General features: G+C 54.6%; 1 protein-coding gene and 1 long non-coding RNA gene across 3 annotated transcripts; both read left to right on the forward strand.

Annotated features, from left to right (window-relative positions):
* The first annotated feature begins 87 nt into the window (after positions 1-87).
* Positions 88-1,518, forward strand: H2AC25 (H2A clustered histone 25). Its single transcript, XM_025860082.2, is given in 2 exon segments — positions 88-581; positions 584-1,518. Coding segments are annotated over 2 exon segments (756 nt in total). The 5' UTR covers positions 88-212; the 3' UTR covers positions 971-1,518.
* Positions 1,519-5,417: 3,899 nt separating this feature from the next.
* LOC141371907 (uncharacterized) lies at positions 5,418-9,193 on the forward strand. Of its 2 annotated transcripts, XR_012377233.1 has the most exons (4): positions 5,418-5,769; positions 6,212-6,527; positions 7,053-7,172; positions 8,900-9,193. It is a non-coding gene; the product is annotated as an uncharacterized lncRNA (long non-coding RNA). The 2 variants fall into 2 exon arrangements; XR_012377232.1 differs by lacking the exon at positions 5,418-5,769 and having other exon boundaries at positions 5,776-6,527.
* Positions 9,194-22,329: the final 13,136 nt, after the last annotated feature.

A 22,329-nucleotide genomic window follows, 5' to 3' on the forward strand; every position in this document is an offset into this window, starting at 1 on the left:
GGCTCAAATGCCGCGCAACGTCACTACTTGAAAAGGCGCATGCAAATTAGGGGAATGGAGGCCTCCCTTTCTGATTGGCCACCATTGCTATCCAATCGGGCGAGGCCGGCTTGACTACCTCCGAACCATATATAAGGGCTCACAGAGGCCAGTACCTTCGTTACTTTGCTGGGGTTTTTCGGCTTTTTCTTTGGCCGACACCCCTCTTGGAAATGTCCGGCCGAGGCAAGCAGGGCGGCAAGGCGCGCGCCAAGGCCAAGTCGCGCTCCTCGCGGGCCGGCCTGCAGTTCCCCGTGGGCCGCGTGCACCGCCTGCTCCGTAAAGGCAACTACTCGGAGCGGGTCGGGGCCGGCGCCCCCGTGTACCTGGCGGCCGTGCTCGAGTATCTGACGGCCGAGATCCTGGAGCTGGCGGGCAACGCGGCCCGCGACAACAAGAAGACGCGCATCATCCCGCGCCACCTGCAGCTGGCCATCCGCAACGACGAGGAGCTCAACAAGCTGCTGGGCCGCGTGACCATCGCGCAGGGCGGCGTCCTGCCCAACATCCAGGCCGTGCTGCTGCCCAAGAAGACCGAGAGCCACCACAAGGCCAAGGGCAAGTGAGGCTGCGGAGGCGGGCTGGCAGCGGCCGTGCGCCCCGGGCGCCCCGTGACACCAAAGGCTCTTTTCAGAGCCACCCACAGTCTCGAGAAAAGAGCCGCACTGAGCACGCATCCTTTCCTTGTTTCAGGACTGCGTTCTCGCGGGCGCACGGGGAGCCGGGCCCGGGGCACGATCCGGGCGAGCCCACGCGCGCGGTGGGCTCCCGCGTCCGTTTGCCGCAGGAAATGCCAGCGGACACGTGTCTGCCGTCTGCCTTTGAATGTCATCCCCACGCCTCGGGCTCGGTCCGGGTCATCGTGAGGGTATCTGTTCCTGCGGCTGACCGCTGCCTTCGGCTGCGCAGAGTGTCGTGCGGTCACGTCTAGACGCCAAGTACAGGCTGTTCTTTTCCCGGGCCCGGATAACCGGGCAGTTTCACCTGGTTTTGAAAATACGTACTGTGTAGGGAGAATCTGCTTTTTGAGGTTCTGCTACGTAAACCTTATGATTTACCTTTAAAAATGGAAGGGTGCTTGACTGATTGCATGTTGCAAAGTTCTGGAAACCGGTGCTTCGGAGTTACGAGCTAATGTGGAGATTAAGATCTTGGAAAGGGTTTTTGCTCTAGAGGCGTTTGCAACATTTAAAAGAAAGTCGTTTTTAAGGGGAGGGTAAACTTTATGACGATTTAAGAGAATTTAAATTACTCAATTTGGGTTGGCCAAACATGAATCCGAGTCCCTTAACCTGATAGCTAAAATTAGGGACTAGAATAATTTGTCTATTGAGTTTGGTCAGGAAAACTAGGTTTGTGAATTTAGTTACGGGTACAGCGAACATTGTTAGGGTCAGATTATGTAATACATATGTGGCTATTTCAGAAGAGGACTGTTCATGAGCTGCATATTGTGTAATAAACGGGAGCTGGACAATCCCAGGGGTCCTGGCAACGTGATGAGAATGTACATAGCACCCACCTCATGGGGGAGGAGGGATTAAGTGGTTGATTCATAATAATTCCTTTAAAACAATGTCTGGCACAGAGAGAGCCTGATAACTGTTGTTGTTCCTACTGTCATTATCTATTGTTTTCATTACTTTTTTATAGCAATAAAGACAGGCAGGTAAGACAATTCAGGATTATTACATAATTTGTACTTACTAAAATTAGGTCTACTCAAACCAGGGCTGCCTAGACACCATCTGGTGCTAACCACACATCTGCTGGTCTTAGGAAAATATCCTAGTGCTGTGAAAGGGAGACACCAGGGATGTACGAGTCTGCTCTGTCCACGTGCATCTGAGCACAGGACTCCCCTGCAGTGGAGGGACGCAGCAGAGCAGGTGGCTGAGCGGGCCCCATTTCTGTGATGCAGGCTGCATGGACTGTCCAAGAGACTATAGAGCTTTCTGGAGACAAGGTGGCTGAGCTGTCCCCTGTGGAGAGCAAGAAGCAACAAGGGCTGTTCGGTGTTCAATGACACAAAATGAAACACACGGATACAGTTTCTTAGCCGCCCCAGCCACACATCGGACAGCGGGGAAACAGATTAGCTCTATCATCGCCTCAATTTCCATCGCACGGCTCTGGTCTAGCGTCTGATCGTTTGCGAGGGTTTCCTGGTTCAGAAATGTGATAAAATCCTCAAAAAGAGCTGCCCACCTCTGCAAGACAAAGCCCGTCAGACCCTCGCTCCAGTAAGAAAGCCCCAGGTGGCCCAGCAGGCCCACTCCCAATGACTCGGTGACTCGCACATTCCCGGCAGCACAAGATTGCTCACATCCCAAAGCTGGAAACAGCCCAAAAGTCCCCGCAGATGTATGCGCAAACTAACTGTGCTCTGTGCGCTTATTGGAATGTCATTCAGCCAAGGACAGCCGCACCGGCAAGCGCTACCACGTGGCGGAACCTCGAACACATATCCGGGAAGCCAGACAACAAGGCCACGCAGGGTACGGTCCCATTGATAAGAAATGGCCAGAAGAGAGAGATCCGTAGAGGCGGGAAGCAGATCAGTGCTTGCCAGGGGCTAGGGAAGGAGGTTGGACGGCGCAACACACCACCAGCCTCTGCGGAGGCCGGAGCTTCGAGGCCAGCTCCCGGCTCCCTGTGGCAAGTGCCATGGGATTATCTCTGTCGTGCTGCCCACGCCCCTGTGGGGTGAGTAGTTTATTCAGAAAGGTGAGCCAAGGAGATACAAAGTCCCGCAGGAAGAATGCAGAAACATCCACACCCACTGCCAGGAAGGTGCTTCCAACTTCCGGAATTCTCCGCTCACTTTGGCCAGGTCCCATAACTCACCCTGCTGCTTTTCGGGGCATGGGTCTGTCCCCAGCCTGCCCCACCTCTGGTCTCTCCTCCTTGCTCTGTTCATTTCCAGCACGTTCAAGAATCTCCCAAGGCGGGGTGCCTGGGACGCTGGGTGGCTCAGTCGGTTAGGGGCCTGCCTTGGGCTCAGATCGTGATCTCAGGGTCCTGGGATTGAGCCCCACGTCGTGGGGCTTCCTGCTCAGCGGGGAGTCTGCTTCTCCCTCTGCCCAATTTTGCCCCTCCCCCCCCGCTCGTGATCTCGCTCTAATGGTTAAATAAAAGCTTTAAAAAATGAAAAAAATAAAAATTTTAAAAAATCTTTCAAGGGAATAAGCATAAAAGGACCCCCTCGTTTTCTGTGTTTGCTTAGACCCTGATTTGGAGTGTTAGGGGACACGCCTTGAGGAGGACTGGTCACCCAGCCTGAGAGCTGTCAGGTCTAGGCTGAGCGGAGCTGTTCCCTTGCATGGAGGTCCCGGACCTGGTCCTCAGAATCGACCTCATGCTCCCAGGAAGGTCTGTTTCTATGCACTGCTCACCAAGCCTCACCAAAGCTTTGCTTTCCTCCCGCACCTGCCCAGCAAAAGTTTTAAAATTGCATCATCCCCTCGGCCCACGCCCCTCCACGTGGGTGGCTGGGTCCCAGGCAGCTCTCTGGGGAGACCACATCCTGGCGCCTCCCTCCTCCCCCCGGGACCGTGGAGCCTGTGACCCCCTCTCCTGCCAACCCTGCCCTCGGGCCTCCAGGACACCTTTCCTTACCCAGTGCCCGTCCACGGCTCGCCCCAGCCCTGGGGCAGCCCTACTTGGGTGCCATCTTGCCAGTTTTCTCCGGCGGGATGATGGAGCAGCCCAAAACGTCCCGGCTGCTGGAGGGGCAGGGCGCTCCTTCTCATGGCTGGGTGCCTTGTGTCCTTATACATAGTCTCACTCCGAGGACAGTTCAGCTTCCTGACGCCGTCCCCCAAGGGCAGAGTCCCCAGGACCCCTGAGGCCCAGCCTGCACCCTGCGTCGAAGGCACACCCCCATGGCCGCCCCTCCTCAGTGTCCCCCCAGCCAGGTACGCCCACCTGGAGACCATCCGCACATGCAGAAAGTCGGGAGGCAGATCCTCTCCGTGGAGACACCCTAGTCCTGGATCCCATCTGTAGTGCTCTCCCCCCAAACACCCCATTCGAATGGCCAGAACTTGTGACTGTGATCCTATTTGGGGACAGGGTTTTTCCAGGTGTAATTTAAAGATCCTGAGATGAGAAGGTCACCCTGGATCAGGCACTAGACTAGAACACGCCAAGAACTCACAACACCCCACAGTGAAGAAGCACTCTTGGCTTTCGGCGGGCCAGGCCTCCCTTCTGCCGTTCATCCGCTCCGTGCACCCTCATTCCCTCCACCTGGATGCAGCCTCCTGGAGGGAGCACTTGTTCTATTGTCTTAGAAGATTCTATTCTGCTGGAGAAGACAAGGGAAAAAAAAAAAAGGGGGGGGGGGGGGGGGGGGGGGGAGCAGAATGGATGAATTTCCTAAGATGGAAGCATAGATAAAAGTGAGGCGAGACAGTGGGGCTTAAAGACACGAGAGAAGCAAGACACGGGGTAGTTAAATGTGAGGCTTCTGGGCACTAAGTATTTGTGAGGGTGAAGTATACCGGAGGCGCTAAATATTCAGGATTATTAAGTATGCAGTAGACACTAAGCAATCACCTTTGAGGCCCTGAGTTTCCGTTAGGCCTTAGCCACCTCTGGGACTCTCCATGGGTGGGCCATCCCGGAGTGGCAGGGACCCCACACCTGTGTGCAAGGGCCCAGCACCCCCGGTGACCCCACCAGCAGCGGGAAGACTGAGGCAGTGGGGAATGACCGGACACGTGACAGGTGTGCCTGGGACGGGGAGGGGCACGGGGGCGTGTGCCCGGGGCGGGGAGGGGCACGGGGGCGTGTGCCCGGGGGGGGGGGGGGCCGGGGGGGGGGTGGCCCGGGGGGGGGGGGGGCCCGGGGGGGGTGTGCCCGGGACCGGGAGGGGCAGTGCTCCTCCCCACTGACACCATCTCCTCCACCTTGCTTCTGCTGGGAGCGTTCAATGGATTTAATAACCCACCTGGTTTGAGAGCTCAGATGGGCCCGCGAGCCCTTCGGTGCCAAGACCGGTAGCGACTTCGGAGAGCCCATTGGCCTCCAGTGTCCGCTCCACCCGGTAGCTGGAAGCAACCTCCGGGCAGGTGAGCTGGAACCCCGTGGAACTCCTGTTTCCTCCCCTCACTGCACTGGCTAGTGTGCGGGACTCTCAGAGCTCGCCCACGGCAGGAGAAACCCTGGGCGCCCTGAGTCCCAAGGACACGTGTGCACGTGGAATGGCGCGGCGCGGTGAGCGCCCCTACAGGTGTGCCGGACGCCGGGTGCACGTCTGCGTGTGTGAAACATGGCCATCTTCCACGCCACGTGCGTGTCTGGCCGGAGGCGCTCTAGCGACCAAAGCCCTTGAAGGCATCACGGCCCGGAAACCGTCCAGGGACAGCACACGTGCCGGGTTGGCCTGGCAACAAGTCACCAAGAAAAGAAAATGAGGGACTCCAGAATGAGGGCCACCTTCCCGCAGGCTCCGAGACTTGACGGAGCTTGCGAAGCTTCAGGGGCGGTCGGGGAGAGCGCGCACGGCTGCTTTTGCTGAAACGGAAAAAGGGACGGGGCTTGATGATGTCCTCTGAAGCCGGGGTCGCCATCTCGGGGCCGCTCCCGCAGGCCGCGGCGCATGCGCTGGGCCCCCCCGGGCGTGTCGCGGGCGGGCCGGGGGGGGGGGGGGGGGGGGGGGGGGGGGGGGCCTAGCGCCTCGGGCCGGGCGGCTCATCGCCGCGAGGCTCGGTTTTGGGGTCCTAGGTCCGGGAAGGCAGCGCTCGATAGGGAGGCTTGGGGAACCCCTGAAGGTGGCGGAGCTCCGGGGAGCCGCGGGGGGGGTGCCGGGTGGCAGGGAGGCAGGAGTGAGGGCATGCGGGGCGGCGGGAACACAAAAGCGCAAAGGAGGCAGGGATCCCGGGTTGCGGAGGCCCCCGCTCCTGCGGGCTGCGCTCGCGACTCGCTGGGTAAAGCTCCGAGGCCGTTGCGGCCCTTCTGTACGCTCGCGCACGTTTCCCGGTTGGTCATTTCAAAAGCTCTCCGCCTGACCGCGCTGGAGGCGAATTCGCCCCGGTGGCCTTGGGATGCTGAGCGCCATCGTGGGCCCGGGGGCTGCCGCGCCCCAGCCCTGCTCGTCTGGGCTCCGATTCTCGGATGCTGACCGGGTTCTGCACGCTGCACGTCACTGATTTCTCGCATTCGTTAGATGCAAGCGCTACGTGCGGTTCTTCCGGAAAGGGATCGTTCTGTCTGTCCGGTGGCGGCTCGCCGAGGCCTTTTCTTCAGGGCGCGCACGGATGGAGCTCCGCCAGCACCCCTTAGCGCCCAGCTTTCCCCTCGCCCCTTCCCGGCTGCGTATCTTCCCTCCTCCCCTCTGCTCCGAGCGCATCGGATCTCTGTCCACGCTGTTTCCCTCTTTGCTGCTTCTAGGGATACGCGCACGTCTACATCTGAACGTTTCAGATAGACATATGCTTAAGACCCAAAAGGCCATATAGGTCAGCGCTTTCCTGGTCACCCAGGTCCGTAAAAAGGCAGCACAATCTTATTTACATCCTTCCGTAGCCTTATGGTTGTAATCTTTGTGTAAACTGCACATTCTCGTTAACCGTGAAGCTGGATTTGCCATTGGCGTCGGATCTAGGGGTGTTGTGGTCTTATGGGACTGAGCCCTGAGCCTGTGGGGTCTGATGCTGTCTCCAGGTAGATAGGGTCACAACCGACATAAACTTGTGGGACATGCAATGTCCTCCAAGGCCGGGAGAATTGCCTAGGGACGTTGACAAACACAGATTGGATTTAGGTTGTTTTTTTTTGTTGTTTGTTTTTACTCAAAACATGAATTCAGCTATTTTGTTTCTGTTTTTTGCACTCAGGGTGTGAATGAAACCACACTGCATGGAGTTTTGCTCTTGATGAAAATTAGTATTGCAGACGTGGTGAAGAGCTGGGTGCACGCCTTACTGGCTGTGGGGCGGGGCGGGGGGAGGTAGTCGGTGCTGCTTCTATTATACCTGCTTCTCTTGCTCACTGTTCTCTCCTCATAGTGACATCCGTGACCCTCTTGCGGAGACAGACTGATCTTCAGAGTCCTGGGTCGCTGGTGGTCCTCTACGTTTCCACAGCCGACACTGGGTCAAACTGGTCCTTCGGTGCCACCAGCGATGGTAAGAACGTTCCTTGCTCCCACTTGACTCTCAATGAGCCCTTTCTCTTTGGCAGAGTCGGCTGCGATACGGGTGTATTTCTTCCATCAGAGTCACTCCATGTAGCAATGCAAATTTAAGAAAGGTCACCAGGGTGCAGTTTACTTAGTTCTGCTCCTGATAGGAGGTGGGTTTGCCCTGCACTAAATCTCCCTGTGCTGCTTTGAGTTCAGCAAATGTTCGCCCACCTCAAGCCCCACGCTTCACCCCAGGGGTGAGCTGCCCTGCTCCGCTGACCTTGGGTGTGGCCTTGTGTGGCTGGCTCCAAAAACTGCCATGGAAGGAACTACTCTCTTCCTCATCCCAGAACCTTGTGACTACTACCCTGTGTGGGAAATGGGAGGAAAGCAAGGATTTTGGGAGGAGGAGCTTCTCCTGGATTACCCTGGGCCTAAATGCAATCCTGTGTCTCTTGATAGAAGAGAGGCAGAGGCACTGTGGACACACAGTGGGGGAAAGGTGAACAGGGATCCAGAGACTGGAGTAATGTAGCCACAAGCCGAGGCACATCCGGCGCCCCCAGGAGCTGGAAGAGGCAGGAAGGATTGGCCCCTAGAGCCTCTGGGGGAGCATGGCCCCGTGACACCTTGATCTGGGACTTGTGGCCTCCAGCCTGGGGAGGGGGGGCCGTTAACGCCTGTTGTAAACCCCACAGTTTGTGGTAGTTTGCTAGGGCAGCTCTGGGAGGCTAACACACCAGAAAAGACCTGGGCCTATTTACAACTAGAGGTGAAAGACAAAGGAGAGTAGTAACTCCAAGTTTTCTCAGCGGGGAATCTCCAGAGAAGCAGAAACAATACGACAGACAGAGAGACAGCTGTGTTTTAAGGAATTGGCTCCTGTGATTGGGGAGCTGGCAGGTCTGAAATCTGCAGGACAGGCTGGGGACCAGGAAGGAGCTCATAGTTCAGGACAATCACAAAGTTACAGACTTTGTCTTATGTTTTTAATGTGCAAGGCTGTATGCCTTTAATGTGGGAACCAGGGAGGTTTTTTTGTCTTTCTTATCTTTATGGTTAGAATATTCCTTCTTGGTTATTATTATTATTATTTTTTTTATGAAGCACACATATGGAAATAGAGCCCATGCTCTGAGGTTTTACCAAATCATTGTCACCTTGGTAAATGTTACAGTATAGCTTTCCTGGGAGCCCAGGACCTGGGCCCACGCAGGTTAGAAATTGAAAAATCTTCCTCTATTTATGCTTATAAGCTCTGTGTAGCATACTGTTGAGAAGGTTTGTTACTGATAAACACCTGGAAGACAGGATCTGCCATTTCTTGAGGAGTGACATTCATTGTATCCCTGATTTATTAAACAATCTTTCAGTCACTTGGAGTGGCCTAGGAACTCAGGAAAATATTTATGTATGAAGTGTTATGATATTTTGGATTTTATTTTTCAAAATAACCTGAGCAAGAGAAAGATAATGAGTCAAACTTGGTCTTTGGCTGATAATTGCTGAAATCTAGTCCATTTTACTATTTGTCTATCTTTGTATGTGTTTGAAATTTCCCAGGTTTTAAAGGGAAAACCCTAGTTATTTAACAAATTAGTTGACCCTTGAACAACACAGGTTTGAACTGTACAGGTCCATTTATACACAGATTTTTTTTATTTATATATAAACACATTACAATACTGCAAATGTATTTTCTCTTCCTTCTGATTTTCTTTTTTTTTAAAGATTTTATTTATTTGCGAGAGAGAGAATGAGAGACAGAGAGCATGAGAAGGAGGAGGGTCAGAGGGAGAAGCAGACTCCCTGCTGAGCAGGGAGCCCGATGTGGGACTCCATCCCGGGACTCCAGGATCATGACCTGAGCCGAAGGCAGTCGCCTAACCAACTGAGCCACCCAGGAGCCCTCTTCCTTCTGATTTTCTTAATAATATCTTATTTTCTCTAGTTTACTTTATTGAAAGAATCCTGTATATGATATATATCACATACAAAATACATGTTAATCAACTGTTGATGTTATCAGTAAGGCTTCCTGTCAATGGTGGGCTATTGGTAGTTAAGTCTTGGGGGGAATCAAGAGTTATACATGGATTTTCAAGGGCTCAGGGGATCGGGCACCTAACCCCTGCATCGTTCAAGGTCAACTGTGTTTTCGTTCTTCTTGAGTGTGAGCCACAAAGACTTTGAGGTCGCCTGATTTAGCATGACCCTGATGGTATGGTCATCACCGAATCCATGGCCATATATGTGGGTAGCATACATCCCGGGAGGGTGACACATGGGATTCCTCTCTTTCCACACTTGCCGCTGAGAGCAGACGCATTCTGCTGTGAACACATTTTGGGTTTGTGGTTGCTGTTGTTGTCTTTTATTTGACAGAGAGAGAGCACAAGTTGACAGAGCGGTAGACAGAAGGAGAGGGAGAAGCAGACTCCCCACTGAGCAGAGAGCCTGATGCGGGGCTCCATCCCAGGACCCTGGGATCATGACCTGAGCGGAAGGCAGACGCTTCACCTTCTGAATAAATCCTAAATATTCATTCAGGCAGGCAGGCAGATATCCCCACCCTGGAAAAACTCAGACATAGCACGCCTTCTGTGTTAGTGTCGTCCGACACATCCCCGTTTCATCAGGTCATTTTTCCACCACCAAGCAAACACACCTTCCAGCTTTGCTATATCCCGTTTGGTTGAGCCATCTGTGGATGTTCGAGCGAGGATGTGAACCCGGCTTACTCGTATGGGTGCACCTCCGGAGGAATGAGCTTCGTTTTTACCACATAACCTCCCTGGTTTGCAATATAGACGACTACAGAGGTCCTAAAGGAAAGTGTAGAGATGTCTCTGGTAGACAGACTGCAACCCCCCGCCCCTGGCGGGACTTGCGGCTGCCATTACCGCTACAGATCTGAAGAGAGGGAGATCATCCTAGATCTCCCAATGTAATCACAGGCGGCTTAACAGCAGAGAGCTTTAATCCGCTGGAGCAGGAAAGGCGCGGCGCAGACTCAGACACACTGGAAGCCGGAGGGGGGATGGGACGGGCCCCCGCTGGAGGGGACCACCTGGCTGGCAGAGAAGGAATTCGGGCCGGGTCAGGGGGAAAAGACAGCCCCCAGTGGGTCTGCTAGCAGCCGCGAGGGACTGCGGCAGCCTCAGTGAGCCCCCCGGGGCGGGGTGGTGGGGGGGATTATGCAGAGCCCTCGGGCAGGAAAGCAGCCTCGACGACACCTTCAACTGAGCCCCCGAACCTCTACAGGGGGCCCAGCTGAGCCAGGACCTGCGACCTGCAGAACCGCAGAATAAATGCGCTTTGCTTCAATCTGCTGTCTTGGAGGTAATTTGTTACGGCCTCAAGAGGAAACCAATTATGAAGTCTGTTTTTAAAGTAGCTGGGAGGGTTTGGGTTAATAGGGTCTCGGAGTTCACTGGAGAAAGCAGCAGCCCCCTCGCTGCTGCCGAACCTGGAGATCTGGGCGTTTCCGTCCTGAATATCAGGCACACCCCACCGTCAAGCCCTCCCGGGGCAGGGGCGACAGCGCAGCCCCCGGGGATGGTGAACGGCACCCGCCGTCCTATTTATGTGGCTTACATGCAAATGAGGGCTTGGGAACAGGCAGCATGGGATTGGATCAAAGAGCATATTTACATAGCCGGAGGCAGCTCGGCTCTCTGATTGGATTGAATAGCTGGGAAAGCGAGCCAATCAGAACACAGATGCCCCAGAAGCCCTTGAAATAGCGCTCCTGCGGTTACTCCCGCTGCCAGAGCGAAGCTGGGCTCCCGAAAAGCGCTGGTGATTTCCGTCCCGCGAGGTGAGCGCTATAAATGGGGCATTTGGGGTTGATGGTAAATTCATGGCTCCTCGTTGTGATGAAGACCCAGCATGACGTCTAACGGTGAAACCCATCACCTTCCGAGTGACAAAGAAATCCGGTTCTTTTTTCTGGAATATCAGAGAATGTAGAGAAAGAGGGTTTGGGGGTGTCTCTGCGGGGTGTTTGTTAGTTTTCTTAGGGAAACGATATATACTTCAACGTACGAGGGTATTTAGGATTTATTCGGAAGGTGAAGCGTCTGCCTTCGGCTCAGGTCATGATCTCAGGGTCCTGGGGTGGAGGCCCACGTCCGTCCGGCCCTGCTCAGCGGGGAGTCGGCCTTTCCCTCTGTGCTCGTAAGTGCTCGCTCTCAAATAATTAAATTAATATTTAAAAAAAGAGAAAGAATGTAACGCGCCCCAGTTCTGGAAACTAGAAGTCCAACATCAAAGTGTTGGCAGGGTTGGTTCCTTTGGGGCCGTGAGGGCCGTATCTGCTCCAGACCCGAGATCACCACCGGAGCCGAAATCAAGAGTCGGATGCTCACCCGACTGAGTCCCCAGGCGCCTCCCAGGTTTTCCCTTGAGATGAGGAAACCTGTCGAATTAAACTAGGGCTCACTCTAATGACCTCACTTTACCTTAATGACCTGCCTGAAGACTCGGTCTCCAAACACAGTCACCTTCAGAGGGGTCGGATGTCAGTTCTCGCACATAGGAACCTAGGGAGGGATACACTTCAGCCCGTCACAGAGGAGGAGCACTATCTATAAGCCAAATAAACCGGTTTTCCGAATCCACATGCTGTGTCGCTGTGTTTCCTGCTGGAACCTGGAGGAAAGAGTTGCAGGGGTCTCTGGAGAGAGCTGCTGCAGGGCCTGACCCGTACTCTGAAGCTCCGAAAACGCACTCAGAGCTGGTGTACTTGGTGACATCCTTGGTGGCCCCGTACATAGGGACCCTGGCCAGCTCATCTGCCCCTCGAGGGATGAAGTGGCAGAACGGCTCTCGGAAGTCATGCACCCGGTGAGAGCCGGCACTAAATGGGGTGCCATCCGTAAAAGCACTCATCTCTCCTAAAATACTCAAAAATTTGACTGCCTGTAACCTATACAATCTAACCCGGGTTCCCTGACTTCCCCAATGGGCCCCGGCACCTCCATCCAGTTCACCCGCACCCCCACCTGCGTCGACATCTAGCACGCTCTCAAATGCCGCGGCCCCTGGGTGTAGGAGGCTTTTGTTCCGTTTACCTTCACTTTTGTCTGAAAAGGTGTGTATCAGTTAGGGTGCTCCCTACAAATAGAATTAATAAGATATTTAGATATATCGTTCTTATTAATCCTTTTATTAGTAAGATATCTGTATCACATATATACAATTATACATATAATGTACTCTGAGTCTGAGGGCCTGGGAATGAGGAGCCTCAAGGAGAGGATGGACGCCCTAACTCCTCAGCCAGACGGAAGGGCTCCTTCCTCCACCCTTTGTTCTATCCTGGCCCTCAGCGGCCTCAGTGATGCCCACCCACATTGGAGGGAGCCATGGGCTGTACTGAGTCCATCCATTCACAAGGGAATCTCAGCCAGAAACACCTCACAGACACACTCAGATTCGTGGGTAATCTGGGTGCCCTACACAGCAGTCAAGCCAGTGCACAAAAGTCACCAACACCAGGTGCTGTCTGCGTTTCCTTCTTTTTCTAGGTGCCCCTGTGTTCCCTGAGTTTCCCTATGGTGAGCAGAATTAGGAGCTGTGCGCTCCCACCTCGGGCCCTGTGCAAATGCCAGCCTTCCCCTATGAGGCTCCTGTGAGGGTCACAGCCCAGCGACATGGGCCGTGAAGAGGCTGAGACTTAAACAGAGGGGCACGCTCCGCCTGCCCATGGCCTACCACCGCCCCAGCAGCATCCCGCCAGGGGGTCAGAGCGGGGAGGGCCGAAGAGCCACTCCATCAGAGACGGGGTTCTTCGGGAAGCACAAAGACAGCAGGGCACACAAACGAGGACCCTAGGGGTATTAGGAGCTTCTGGGGCCTGGAGCTACCCTACACGCTAAGTGCAGCCCAACCCCCCACACCCGGAGCAGCACAGACCCTCCCCCTCGAAGCTGACTCACTCGAGTTCTCATCACCCAGCATGAACCGCATGTCTGGCTTCCAACCAGAAATTACCAGACATGCCCACAGGCGAGGAAAACTCCGTCTGAAGAGCTAAACAGCCGTCAGGACCAGACGCAGGCTGACACAGGTGTTGGAATTAGCAGACCGGGGATTTAAAACAGCTGTGATATTATGCTAAGGGCTCCAGGGGATAGAGTAGACAGACGGGTATGTACGCGGAGGGACGGAAGTGCCAAGAGAGACGTGGTCAGAATCACCGAGGCAAAAGGAACAAGTCCTTCCCTGGTAGAACTTTGCATTTACTGCAGTAATAAGATGCACATTTATACACGTACAACTGTATGTATCGTATACACATAATTAATTTGTATACATTTTGACAATTTATTTCAGCACCACCGATTTCCTTTGCAGTTCTAAAAAATGTCATGCAGGGCGCCTGGGTGGCTCAGTTGGTTAAGCGACTGCCTTCGGCTTAGGTCATGATCCCGGAGTCCCGGGATCGAGTCCCACATCGGGCTCCCTGCTCAGCGGGGAGTCTGCTTCTCCCTCTGACTCTCCCCGCTCTCATGTGCTCTCTCTCTCTCTTTCTCGCCCTCTCAAATAAATACATCTTTAAAAAAAATAAAAAATGTCATGCATTTAAAAACATTCTGAGACATTTCATGGTATGCATTTTTAAATGTTTTAAAATATTCTGAGCTTCACCGAACTGCCAGAGGAATTCCTGAGGCCAAAAACAGAAAAAGAATTAAATTCTTGCCACCTATTCACCGAAACAGAAAACAAGACTTCCTAAAAAGGAAAAAGTTACAAAGCGTTAGCAGGACATGGATTGAACCCCGTGGCAGAGTTCTTTCCTACTGTGGACGCCAAGGGGAATCATCACAGTGGAGACGACCCCAAGCGGAGCCTCCTATGAAATGGGTCTAAACAGGGAGCACACCTGTTAGGGGAACCCCATCATGGCTGGAGAACCAGGCCCAGTCTGCAGTTTTGGAGGCACTTTGGTGCCTCACGGGTCCTCCAAAGGCTCCATGGTGGGTGACGGTGGGTGCCTGGGGTGCGCCCCAGACTCCTGGCACTGAATGCCGTCACCTCATGGGGTTCTGGGCAACGTGAATTCAACGCTCACTGTGTTCAGGGCCAGAGAACGGGAGGGCAGGACCTGCAGATGCTCAGCAGGAATTTCCCATAAAGGGGGCCGGAGGAACGGGATGTCAGTTGGGGGGTATCGGAAGGGTCCTCCCAGCACCTGGACACCTGAGCGTCCTCTGTAGTTGTCCGCTCTGGGGGAACCTTCGTGCACTGTTTATCCACGACCACCTGCCCCTGGAAGGACCCCACTCCACCTGTGGAGTGAGCTCCTGGAAGTCCCGATAGCTCCCCTAGGACTCCACAGAAATGATGCACGAGGTCAACCACCTGGGACCTCAAATCCCAAAGGACCTACAACAAAGTGCTTCACACAAGCCCGTATTTCCCGAGTTGCACCTGCAAACACCGTCAGTGGTGAGAGCAAAGGAAAGAATGTTCTAGCTCAGGGAGGGATTCCCTCAGACGCAGGAGGGAGGCTGAACAGCTGGAGCGGGGTCACCAAAGGCGATGGTCAAGAAAGAATTCTTGAGACGTCTTTGGTGGACAGAGGTGTTTCTCTTAAAGCACAGGGACAAGACCCACGGGCAGAAAGAGCGGCAGGGGTGGCTGATGACTACTTTCCGTGTGTGGAGGGAGGGTAGAGATAACGTATGTTTCTAAGGAAGTTCTGTAGGCTAAAAGTGAGGTCTACGGAACCCCAGAGGTCTGGCTATTGTCAAGAGAAGGTTGTCTCTAGTCCCAAATAAAACGTCAACATTAGGGCACCCGCGAGTTCCTGGAGAGTTGTAGGTCACACTCTGGCCCGCTGAGGGATTTATCAGGGGGCTACAAGCTGTAAGGGGGTTTCCTTATAGCAGCTTTTCTCTTGCCTTTGTTCTCCTCATCACAGTGATTGGCACCAAATGTATGCACAGAGCACACACAACCTCATCCGTAAAATGCACGTGTCCCAGACAAGCCAGAACCTCGGGGGGAATGTTTGCCTCTGCGGCTGTCCTCAGAGAGATGATCTCTCTCCTCTTGGGGAGTTTTCCTAGGGGATGATTTCCCCCTGGGCCTTGACACCTCTGAGTAGGAACCACAGGAAACTCAGTTCTTGAGATCATTAAAACTGTTAACGGAACCACCTAAAAAGAGGTTTTACGTGTGATAAAGAAATTCTCAGCTTTTCAAGGGTGTGGGCCCTGCTTCTGGGCCCCCAGGGAAGCTATACACTGGCCAAGGTCAAATGACTCAAAGCATGGGCTCTCTTTCCCTATTTCTGACTGTGTCAGACCCACACCATATGGGCCAGGCAACCTTGGGGCGGTCCCTCAGCTCTTCTCCCTGGCACCTAGCCAATCCGACCTGACTTGGGGACGACGGCAGAGATTCTGTGTGACAATCATGACCAACTAAAAAAAGCCCAGATTTAGTAAGGAGAGACTTTTATCTGAAAGGACTAGTACAAGGGAGGAGAGAAGACTCTTGCAACAGGGCAGGAAAAGTCTTCCCTCTACTCATCTTAGGCTTCAGCAGGGGCTCTTAAAAAACAAAAACAAAAACAAAAACAGATTCACAAAAGCTTTTAAATTCTTTTTCTTAAGATTTTATTTTAGAGAGCGAGCAAGTGTGGGGGTGGGGGAAGGGCAGAGGAAGAGCACTTGCCCTCCATGATGATGAAAATGTTTCTTCTCTGCAGCTGTAGACCTGTCAGCTTTCACATGGGAATCTCAGCTCTGCTTTCGGGAAGAAAACGAGGGCTTTGAGCTCTCCCCTTGCGTCTGCTTGCATTTCCAAGTGCCTTTAGCTCAAAATTACCCTGGGGTGGACCTTGCACGTTTTGGGATGGCACATTTGGCCCACCCGTGGGCCGTAAACTTGGGGTCCGCAAGTGCCTCAAGGGTTGGGCAATGCGGGCTCTTCTCTCACAGGGAGGAGGGCACAGACTAGAAACAGCGAGTGCTGCAGGGGGACGCCCGGGGCTGGGGGGCCAGGCCCCAGGAGGGGCCAGAGGGCAGCAGCTGGGGAAGCACGGCCACTGAACCCAATCTGGGCGCAGCAGCACCTTGTTGGGGTCGTTGGGGTCCAGCTGTGCGGACGGGCAGCGCACTAATCACCCCCGAGGGAAGGATGGGGACGCGGAGGGTCTGTGCCCAGCCCTGTGCTGGGCCTTTCACCGGCGGCTGGGAAAATTCAACACTGTCACCATGGAAAGGCCGAACGCAGAAGGCACACTTCTAGAAGGTTCTTCTCGCCCCCGGAGCGTTCGGGAGCCAGGGGGAGTGCTGAGGGAGAAAGGAGGGGGCCGTGCGGGGAGAGGCGACGCCGGCGGCCACGTGGCCCGACCCTGCCCCGCTGCTGCGAGGGCGGGAACAAGCTCGTCTGACCGCTGCGAGACCCCGACCTGACTGGCAGTCACGCCGGCGCCGGGCGCGGATAAGGGGCAGGCGGCCGAGCGGAGCGTGCAGCGGGCCAATCACAGCGCAGCCTGCCATCGCGCCACCCAGCGGCCGGCCAATGGGGAGGCTGCAGCCTCTATAAAAGCAGGCGCTGCTGGGGCGTCAGCTGTAGGCGATCTGCAGCAGCCGCGGGTTCAGTACTTTAGCTACGCCTCGGCCAAGGCACGCACCGAGCAGACCGCGCTCAAGTCGACCGGCGGCAAGGCGCCCCGCAAGCAGTTGGCTACTAAGGTGGCTCGCCAAAGCGCGCGGGCCGCCGGCGGCGTCAAGAAGCCGCACCGCCACCGGCCCCGCACTGTGGTCCTCCGCGAGATCCGGCGCTCCCCGAAGTCCACCGAGCTGCTGATCCGCAAGCTGCCGTTCCAGCGGCTGGTGCGCGAGATCGCGCAGGACTTCAAGACCGACCTGCGCTTCCAGAGCTCGGCCGTGATGGCCCTGCAGGAGGCGTGCGAGGCCTGCCTGCTGGGGCTCTTCGAGGACACCAGGCTGTGCGCCATCCACGCCAAGCGCGTCCCCATCATGCCCAAGGACATCCAGCTGGCGAAGAGCATCCCCTGCCACGCTGAAAGAAAAGGAGGGGCCGTAGGGATTCTCGCAATCCCGAGAGGAAACAAGAGTCCTGGCCCGGAGCCCCGGACGGGCATCGCGGAGGGGAGGGCACAGCAGGTGTATTCGGCAAGATTCCTGGGGGGTTGGTGCTCCCGCGGGGGTGGGGGACGCAGGGAGCTGGGGCTGCTCTGTGGCTGGGGTATGGCAGGGAGCATGCTCAGCTTCCTGATCGGAGAGTCCGGAGGAACCAGGGGACCCTCATCGGTGGCCCTTCTTAAGGGGCAGCGTTGGGGAATGACGTAAAAACGGCGTGACCACCTATCGAGCCGAGAGCAGGACCCGGGCGCTCGGAGGCTTGTCACCACCCTGGGTCCTAAGAGTGTGGGTTCCACTTGCCTCTCCCGCCCGCAGGGGCTGCTCCAAGGACGGAGCCTTCAGACGCCGGTGAGCGCTTAAGACGCCTGCGTGGTGTGGTCACTGAGCCCGGCCAAGGCCTCTTCACAAGCTTATCAGATTTGGCAGGCTGCTGTGGGGGTCTGTTGGCCTTGCTGCCGCCCAAGACAAGCCTGGTGAGTTCCCTCTGCCTCCTACGACTGTCGTCTGCAAGCCCGTCTCTGGGGTGTCTCCTTGCCCTCTGAGTACAGGGCCCACTTTCAGGCTGTGCCCGTGGCGTTCCCAGGAGGGTTTCAGGCCAGCAGACGACTCCTGATCGCTGGCCAGCCCCACGGTCCATCATCTCCAACCAACCCACTGAGCCTGTCCTGCGGTCCTTGCGGGAGATGCTCCCTTCTTCCCACGTCTGTGCCCCGGACATAAGCATGTCAGCAGCATCTGGCCCAGAAGACTGTCAGAAAGTCACATCAGACAGTCCAAGTAAGGGGACGGAGCCTCAGTGTGCCCACTGTCTGTGATGGGCCGAATTGTGGGCACCGCCAAACCCTGCAAAATCCCTGTGCTGCACCCCAACGCCCAGGAACTCAACGAGGCTGTGTTTGGAGATAGGGCCTTTAAAGTGTTCATAAGAGAAAATGCGGTCCCTATGGTCAGTCCTAATCTCATAGGACCGATGTCCTTAGAAGAAGAGGAGATTAGGATGCAGAGACGCACAGAGGGACGCCCATGTGAGGCTGTGGAGAGAGGACAGCTGTGATACTGTGGCTTATAATAAATGTGTTTGGTCTCAAACCCTTCAGACATTTCTGTGATTCAGGTGATAAGAGTGACTTTTGCTATTTACAGCAAGCCCCTGCCCACCACACCTGAGTGTGTCGATGAGGTGAGTTTGGAAAGCCCCTGACGATGGCAGCTGTGGCCGGGGGACAAGAAAGCATGCACATGCAGGGAGCGTGGTGCACCCTCAGCTCCATGGGGACAAAAGTTCCTGCAGGCGGGACCACTCCAGATCTCGCTGCGGCTGCTGATTCATATCCTCTTGTGCCTTTTGCAACAAGCTGGGAAGCCAGCAAGTGAAATGTCTTTCTGTGAGCCACTCCAGCGAGTTAATGGAACCCGAGGAGGCGGCCATGGGAACCTCGGATCTGTAGCCAGCAGGTCAGAGCACGGGGGACCCCGCACTTGGGACTGGCATCTGCAGTGGGGGGGCAGTGGGCCTGAACCCTGAAGCTGTGGGGTCTGACGCTGTCCCCACATAGACGGTTGGAGCTGAGTCACACTGCAGGCCCCCCGCCTCTGTCACAGGCTTGCTTGGTGTGAAAGAAGCACCCCTCCCCCCACAACATGTGGGGATCAGAAGCGAAGCAGAGGATTGAAAGTCTGTGAAACACATGGAAGCATGTTTTTCACAGTAAGCCTGTGTGCGTGCCGGGGAGAGAGGCCTCGGGAGGAACCAGCCCCACGCACGCCGGAGCTCAGACTCCCAGCCCCCAGGACAGGGAGACAGTACGTGTGTTGTTGGAGTCGCCAAGGCTTTGGTCTTTGTTACGCAGCCTCAGCTGACGGATACATTATCCTTACACTTAAAAGTAGCATTAGAATTAGTTCTTTTTCTCCCTGCCACTTAGACGGGAGTTTCTAGGTGTGGGGGCAAGAGAGACTTCCTTCACTCTCACTCTGGGGGGTAAACTGAAAGGCGTGAGCCTCGGAGGGCCGTGGGTCATTGCATTTTTTGTTGCATGAGGCTGGTCCAGGAAGCCAGGAACTGGATTCCAGGCTTTTCCAGCTGTGCACCTGCCCCTGCCTGTCTGACGGGCCCCACCGGGAACTGCCTTCAATGGTCCGGTGACCCCGTCCACAAGAAGAGAGGCAGGTGGAGACTAGAACTACCCCGAGAAAGAGGTCTGACCCATGCCCACCACTGCCCGGGGGGAGAGGGTGCAGACTGGACAGACGGGCAGCTCTCTGCCCTGAAGAGGGTCACCCAGAAAAGGGTAAGAGCACACCCCAAAGCAGGGAAGGCTCCGTGGTCTCAGCTGTCCGCACGGGGATGTGGGAAGGAGCAGAGACCTAAACAGACGCTTCCAGCCGTCACTACAGCGCCTGTGGCTCGGGTCCCAAAGCCTCAGAGTAACTGCGCCCTCGTTAAGTCGCAGGACCAACCTTCCTAAATGTTCTGGAATAACTGGCTTTGCTTGCTGGTGACCACCATCCCATGGTAGAGCCCGTGACCTGGCCTCCAGCATGAGGACGCATTGCAGAGCAATCACCAAGAGACTGAAGGGGATCAGGGTGTGTGACCCCACAATACACCACTTTGCAGACGGGTGATTTTGAGCTGAAGGCAACTGAGAAACAGCAAATGCAGGGGGAGCTCTCTGCCCTCCCGCCTATTCTCTCTACAAGCAAAGCAGAAATTCCTATTTGGACAGACAATTTCTGTTTGCAAAGGTGCCCCTCTCCTGTGCCAGGAAGAGGACAGTGACTCTCATCACCAGAGATGGGACTGAGATGAGTCTGCATGAACAAGTCTTTGGTACTTCACAGCTTACCAGCTTTTGTTAAAATGGTATAGAGGCCAATTTGTGTTTTCACTTCTTTTCTGTGAAGTCCCCATACACAGACAATTAAAAACATAAGATAAAATTTGTATGCCTTCTCACCTATTAATCTGGCTGTTGTCTAATTCACAGACCCCGGGTACGGAACATAAGAGGGTAGAAGGAAAGATTTCCCCCTCCCCTACAAGGCCCATGGTGCACATGTAGTGAGTGAGAAATAACCTTTGCTGTGGCTATCTGCTGCATCCGGGATGCAGGACTGTTTGTTTCGGCCATAAAATCCTGACAGATACAGCAGGTTCTCTGGTAACGGTAGATAAAAACAATCACATCAGCAGGAAATGGTGACAGCAACGCAGGTATTGGGGCTATAATCTGGTAGAGAGGGGTCGGGGGAAAGGTGTGGGGTGAACAACAAAGTTGAGACCTCCAGGGGCGCCTGGGTGGCTTAGTCCCTGAAGCGTCTGCTTTCAGCTCGGGTCAAGATCTCAGGGTCCTGGGATCGAGTCCTGTGTCGGGCTCCTTGCTCAGCAGAGAGTCCGCCTCTCCCTCTCCCTCTGCCCCTTCCTCTGCTTGTGCTCTCTCTCTTTCTCTCAAATAAATGAATAATCTTTGAAAAAAAAATCGAGACCTCCAGACATTGGAAGGACAACATGAGGTAGAAGAAGACAGGCGAAACCAGAACCAGGCCTTGAGGTTGCACGGTTGTGCACTTGACCTAAGACCATTCCCACCAGATTCCTGAGAGAGGACAGGCAAGCATCTCATTCACTGGGAGCCGGGTGCCCATTGTGAGGGTTATGCAGAAAGCGTCCTGCTTTGCGAGGTGGCTGGACCACCGGGGCCCCATCTGACACCAAGAGTCCACAGCTCTGGGGAAATGACACCCAAAAGTGACACTGAATGTAGTTCAATTTCCTCCACGCTTTATTCCATACAATACTGCCCCTAAGGTATACAGGAATGCGGGTGGTTCCCCCAGTGGCCCCAGACGTCACTGCAGAGTGTGCACATCCCCCCCGCTCCCACAGACCGCAGGGGATCTTAGTGCAAGCTCAAGCTTGACTCTCCTGAACCCCCAGCCAGGCTCCTCTGAGCCCTGTCCTCCTCAAGACCTCCTCCGTGGGTTTCCGTGTCCAACCCTGCACAGCCCAGTTGTAGCAAGAATCCTGCTGAGTCCACTTGGTGAGACCCCCCCTCCTTGATGCCTGATCTAGCTCCTCAACCCCCACTTCTGAGTCTGCATAAGCCAACATTATTAAATAACGCTGATTTAGTTGGTTTCCCCACATACATTTACCACCCAAACTCCCTTTTGTCTTGTCAGTTCTGCACAATAGATCACCCTTTGTTAAAATTGTATATAAGCCCCCGAGTCTGTTGCTTTGGGTTTTTGAAATCTTACTATGAAGCCCACAGGGATGTAAAAAAATAACATCAAGTAAAATTGCATATGCTTTTCCTCTATTATTCTGTGGTTTGTCTGTTTAATTCACAGGCCTCAGGGTTAGAACCTAAGAGGGTAGAGAGGAAGATTTCCCTGGCCTACACCTTAGAAGAACAAATGCTCTAAAAGCACAAAAATCAACAGTTGAAACTTTATATTTCCTTTCAGGCTTTAATTTTGTGTTTCTGTTTCTCTGACTAAAAGTGGCAAATGTGGACAGAAACAAAACATCCAAATCTTTGAGTGAATCGGATCACGTCCAGAACCAACCCAGTTCCAACTGTGGTGGCACGTTATTGACACAGAAATATAATGACATACCATGAAATCTCCTCCCAACCCAGAAAACGTCTCCACAAAGTGCGAGGAGAAAGCAAGTTTGCTGTTGAATGAGCATCCAATCAGAGCGCCCCTGAGATGTTCCCCGGTCTTTCTTCAGCCATTGAAAAGATTGGCATGCATTTTCAAGGGACAGAAAAAGAAATTCTGAAGGGGAAAGGTGGGGGAGTCTCTTATGTTCCACAGGGAGACCCAAAACTCTTACTTTTCATTGTGTTTGTTCTTCCAGTGAGATGCTGTCTGAGATTTTTACAAACAGCAGTACCAGGCCCCTCTGCAGAGATTCTGAGCTGGCCCCACACAGGGGGCTGGGGCACCTCGGTGGCTCAGTCGGTTGAGCACCTGAGTCTTGATCCCAGGGTCATGATTTAGAGCCCCTGGGAATGG

This window comes from Callorhinus ursinus, unplaced genomic scaffold (genome assembly GCF_003265705.2).
Source record: "Callorhinus ursinus isolate GAN/ISIS: 27379988/994484 unplaced genomic scaffold, GSC_fseal_2.0 scaffold123, whole genome shotgun sequence".
Taxonomy (NCBI): Eukaryota; Metazoa; Chordata; class Mammalia; order Carnivora; family Otariidae; genus Callorhinus; species Callorhinus ursinus.